This window comes from Pundamilia nyererei, unplaced genomic scaffold, assembly GCF_000239375.1.
Source record: "Pundamilia nyererei isolate P.nyererei 1_Seehausen unplaced genomic scaffold, PunNye1.0 scaffold00095, whole genome shotgun sequence".
NCBI lineage: Eukaryota > Metazoa > Chordata > Actinopteri > Cichliformes > Cichlidae > Pundamilia > Pundamilia nyererei.
In genome coordinates, this window is record NW_005187496.1 from 1,955,859 (window position 1) to 1,960,801 (window position 4,943).

At 39.8% G+C, this 4,943-nt stretch overlaps 1 protein-coding gene across 1 annotated transcript; it reads right to left on the reverse strand.

Annotated features, from left to right (window-relative positions):
• Window positions 1–2,519: 2,519 nt before the first annotated feature.
• Window positions 2,520–4,352, reverse strand: rcvrna (recoverin a). The gene is made up of 3 exons (XM_005739957.1): window positions 3,856–4,352; window positions 3,473–3,584; window positions 2,520–3,340 (listed from the first exon to the last, which is right to left on the reverse strand). Exons 1-3 carry the CDS (start codon window positions 4,234–4,236, stop codon window positions 3,222–3,224), a joined length of 612 nt encoding a protein of 203 aa, XP_005740014.1. The 5' UTR covers window positions 4,237–4,352; the 3' UTR covers window positions 2,520–3,221.
• Between the last annotated feature and the right edge of the window lie 591 nt (window positions 4,353–4,943).

A 4,943-nucleotide genomic window follows, 5' to 3' on the forward strand; every position in this document is an offset into this window, starting at 1 on the left:
GATAATCCATCCACAATACGAGGTTAGTCATTCATATACTGCTGCATAGGCTGGGCTGTAGCTACATCCTAAGGTTTTAAAAACTGAGCTTAAATAAATGATTAGCGGTAATAAAAGCCGAGGGAGGTCAACAGTGATCACTGACTGTATTAGGAGCTTTTTGAGATAAAATAGAAGAAAATACATAACATTAAAAATGTTAACAACACAAAAGCCATATTAAACGCAGACTACTTTAGGCCCGGAAGTAGGATTCGTCGCGTCATCACTGAACAACCGGATACTGTTCTTTGAGGCGGTCCAATATTTTGCGTATTTGTTCTGGTCCGTCTCCCAGTCGATGTTCTCGTTTGCTTTGGAAACCTTGTACTCGGTGACTCAGAGCAACAACTCCACCTCATTATCAGTCCACTTGAAAAATTCGTTGCTTTGTCTTGCCATTTCGCTGCCACGATTCAAAGAGCCGGAATGTAAATAAACGGCAGAGGGAAATGACGCAGGTCGAGTCATCTTGCGTTTCACGCATGCACAGAACTGCAACGTCAGCATTTTCGGTCGTTTTAGTGTGGACTCTTTGAAAATGACTAGTGTGGACGCGGAGCGTTTTCAGACGAAAACGCTGTTTTCACATCTATCCGGGCTAGTGTGGACGTAGCCTAAGCTTAACAAAGAAAAGTTAAACTAAAAGTAAAATATACTAATGGATTCAAGTTGGACCACGGGAAGCAAATGATCTATGCGGGGGAGCATGTTGGAGCAGTGTATCGTTCTCTGTGCCAAGCCCACATTATCCTAACTGTGAGTTGGCTGTGTGTCTCAACTGACCTTCAGCTCCTAATAGGATTGGCTGATACAGAAGGATTGTTAACCTGAGCCTAATTCCCTTCATAAGGAGCTCTCATCCCGATTTTCTTGCTTTCAATCTAATGAATGAATCCAAGTGTGAAAAAAACACGCTGGAGAGCTGCCAGATGTATTAGAGAGTAAATTGGCTGTCAATAAAAGGCTGCCATGCAACCACTGAGTGTCAGGACGGCTCATAACACTGCAGAGTCAGGAAGTCTTTAGGTATACACGTTAGAGGAGGTGACTTATCACCAGGCTGGATATTCCTGTCATCAAAAGTGATCTCTTTTCCCCAAGTGCTTGTTAACAGAGCAAGGGATTTCTCCATTTTTAATCATACTTGTTTTCCTTGGAACGAATAAATGATTTCTATTCGGAAACAACCATCAAATTATTCCAGAAAAAATAAAAAACCTTAAAGGGCAATAATATTAGCGCCCTGACAAACTGACCTTTTTATTGCTGTGCTTGTAAAACAGGCTAAAACTATGTGTTATCTTCCAATTTACACAGTATAAAAACTTCAGCAAGGGTTTGAGCTGTCACTTGAGAAAGTATGATTCTAAAAACAAAAGAAATCAGTTTAGACGAAGCAGGAGATGAAGATCTAAAGTTATCACAGCATTTCAAGAACTGGAGTGAGAAGTATTAAGATATTTAAAGAGAGCCATACAGTACAGAACAAGTCTGGAGGTAGGAAGTGAACAAAACTAGTGAGAGATGTGTCTACTAACCCCAGGACAACTGCCAAGACGATAGTGAAGGAGTTAGCCAAGTAGGGATGTGTATTCACAGAAAAGACAATCACTAGAAGCCTGCAGAGAAATGCACTCTGAGGCTGTGGACCAAGAAAAACTCTGCAGAAGAGGCACATTCAAGCCAGACTGAGGCATGCCGAGGACAACCTGGAGAAAGATTGAATGAAACTATACCCCGTTCTCAGAGTGACGCTGATTATGTCACAAAGCCCTGACTTGAATCCCACTGAAAATCTGTGGGGTGAACTGAAGTCCAAAGTTCATGACAGAAGACCATCAGATCAACCGACTAAAACAACAGACTGCAGAAAAGGAAAAACGATACACAGTGACTGTTATCATCGGGGGTAGTTAATGTGAAATAATATTGTTTCTGTATACAAAGTAAAGAAATGTAAGCATCCAAAATAACAGTAGGATGTTTGGGAAAGCTTTTGCAAATTCCTTCCCTCTCCAAATTACCTTTAAAAATAGGAATTTTCACAAGGGGGCAAATAATTCTGTCCTGATTTGTATTTTCCACCTGTTTAATATAAAAATCAGTGGTGTGTCTAGTGGCTGTTTAATAAATAGTCCAGATAATATAAATGTAATTAAAAACGTTTAAGGATTAAAATACAGAAACCAAACTAAGTTTCATTGGAAACCAAACCAGAGTAAATATATGTGTAAAGATAATCCAAAATAAAGTTGTATACAAACTACAGTTGGTTGGGATGAGTCACTCTGTGAAACAGTGCAAACACTACAAATATATCAGTTAAAACAAATTCCAAGTGGAAAGGAAGTGTGTTCAAAATGCATGTTTCAGACACACTGCTTTTTAAAAGAGTCGAGGACATGGCTGAAGTGTCCTTGGTGGATATTACCATGTTATACAACGACACTTAAAAATCACAACACATAACACACATACACCTTTACGGACAGGTTTTCATGTTCACGTACACAAAAGAGAACATTTAAACAAATAATGAGTTAACGTGTTCACTGCCACAACTACACAAAAAATGTACAAAACATATTTGAACAAAATTGAACAAACTAAAATAACCAACAAACTTGTGCACTGTCCATTGTAAATTGTGTGATTTAAAGATTTAACTGCATGAAATCAGCTCGTTTACACAAAGTACAACATCTAAACCAAGGAGGCTAAACAAAACGGACACGCCAAAAACGTCCAATCCAGCCTATGGATGACTTTGTAAAGTGTGAATATGGATCCACAAAGGAGTTATTAATAAAATTTATTGCAACACAAGTAAAAATGTGAAGAAATTGATTCTGGTCAATTAAACGTGAACACTGTTTTGACTCCCAACATTCACGTTGCCATCCCTGTTCTAGCCTGAGCGGTTACACTGTTTAAAATTCATCCATTGCACAGTTGTTCAGCTTCTATTTTATTTTATTTTATCAAATGTGCCTAATCTCCCTATTTACTTACTACTTGCAATGACAAAAAATGAAACACTGTTTAACTAGTTTACCAGAAAGAACATGAACATGATTAATTACAATAAAAAATGAGAAATGTGGTTAAAGCGGTTAAAACACAGAAATCAGTCTTAAAACCATGTGAGGTTTTTTTCTGCTCTGTTTTTAGCCTGTACTCTACTGCTTCTTCTCTTTCAGCTTGTCTTTGATTTTCTGAGGTTCATCATATTGTATCAAGCGTAGGATATCCTTGTTGTCCATCACGCCCTGAATGAACTCTCCCTCTGAGATTTTATCTGCAAAGAACCAAAAAAAGAAGCGTCAACAAAATGCTTGTGCCTTGTAAAGGTGCAGCAGATAATAATAATAATAATAATAATAATAATAATAATGGATAACGAGATGAGAGTTAATAAAGTGTGGTTTACCGTTCTCCTTCTTTCCGAAAAATGTCCAGATTTTTTCAGCCCTTTTCTCCGGCGTGTTTTCATCCTCAGGGAGCTTCTTCTGTGCGTCAGCAGGAATCATGTTGAATATTGACTGCAGGAGAGTAAACACATTTTATAGGTGTAACCAATGATTCATGATGAATTTAATCAAATATTCGTCGGAATATTACATTTTCTTTGAGTAATTGTAAGTGGAATAATTTGGAGGAGGCGGTGGCTTAAAATTGAAATCATCAAAGGTCCATTTACACATTCACAGAAGTGATCGTGATTATTCAATAGATGAATGTAACGCGAATTCAGTTTAGTCATGTAATTTTAGTGTATTCAGAACAGATAAAATTAGTATGAAGTATAGCTACCCTAACAATCTCTTGGATTTCATTTTTGCTGATGGTTCCATTTCCATCCACATCATAGAGGCCAAAAGCCCACTCCAGCTTCTGCAGAGTCTTTCCCCCGGAGGTGAGGTGCAGAGCGACGATGTACTCCTTAAAGTCCAAAGTTCCGTCTGCATTAGTGTCGAAACTCCTGAAAACGTGCCGCGCATACGCCGTGGGGTCCGCGTCTGGGAAGAAGCTGGCATAGATGCCCTCGAACTGCTGCTTGCTGATCCTCCCGCTGGGACACTCCTTGAGGAAGGACTGATACCAGGTGCACAGTTCGGCCTCTGTGTATTTGGTGTTGGACTTCAGCTCTTCCAGGAGCTCCTTCGACAAAGCGCTGCTCTTAGTATTCCCCATCCTGATCAAGAAAGGTTAAATTCTTGTATCTCCTGCGATTGGCCGTTAAACTTCTGTGGAGTTTGTGCGCTCTGTCTTGTGTTCGCTCTGTCGAGCCCCTCAAGGTGCCAAATGGGATTATGATCATCACTGCCTAAATCCAGACAGCTGTCTTGAAGATTAAGGGGGATAACTGCGTCACACTGCTATGACACCTTTATATTGAAGACAGAGTTAAATACAGGAGGCAAGCGCAGCGGATTAAAGGCGGCAGGTGGCCGTTACTTAGAAGCTCAACATCTGGGAGGATATTTGCCTTTTTAAGCAGAATTTGTGTAAATACACTCTAATATTTAGTTACAGGGTTGAAGTATAATAATACTGACTTTGGGGCCAAAGAAAGACGAGCATAGACTGGTGCCATCTTTTATCATTGCCACTAGGGAGGAATTTGCTTACACTAAACCAGACAGTGTTAAACAAATGTATTAGACCACCACCCAATGTAAGGTTTATTCTACAGCTGTCCTAAATTAACAGTTTTGGTAATTTCCAAAATCATCTTTATGTTAACACATCCATCCATTCTCTTCTGCTTATCCAACTGAGGGTCAAGGGGGCGCTGGAGCCTATCCCAGCTGTCTTAGGGCGATAGGCAGAGTGCACCCTGGACAGGTTGCCAGTCTGTCGCAGGGCTAACAAAGAGACGGACAACCATTCACACTTAT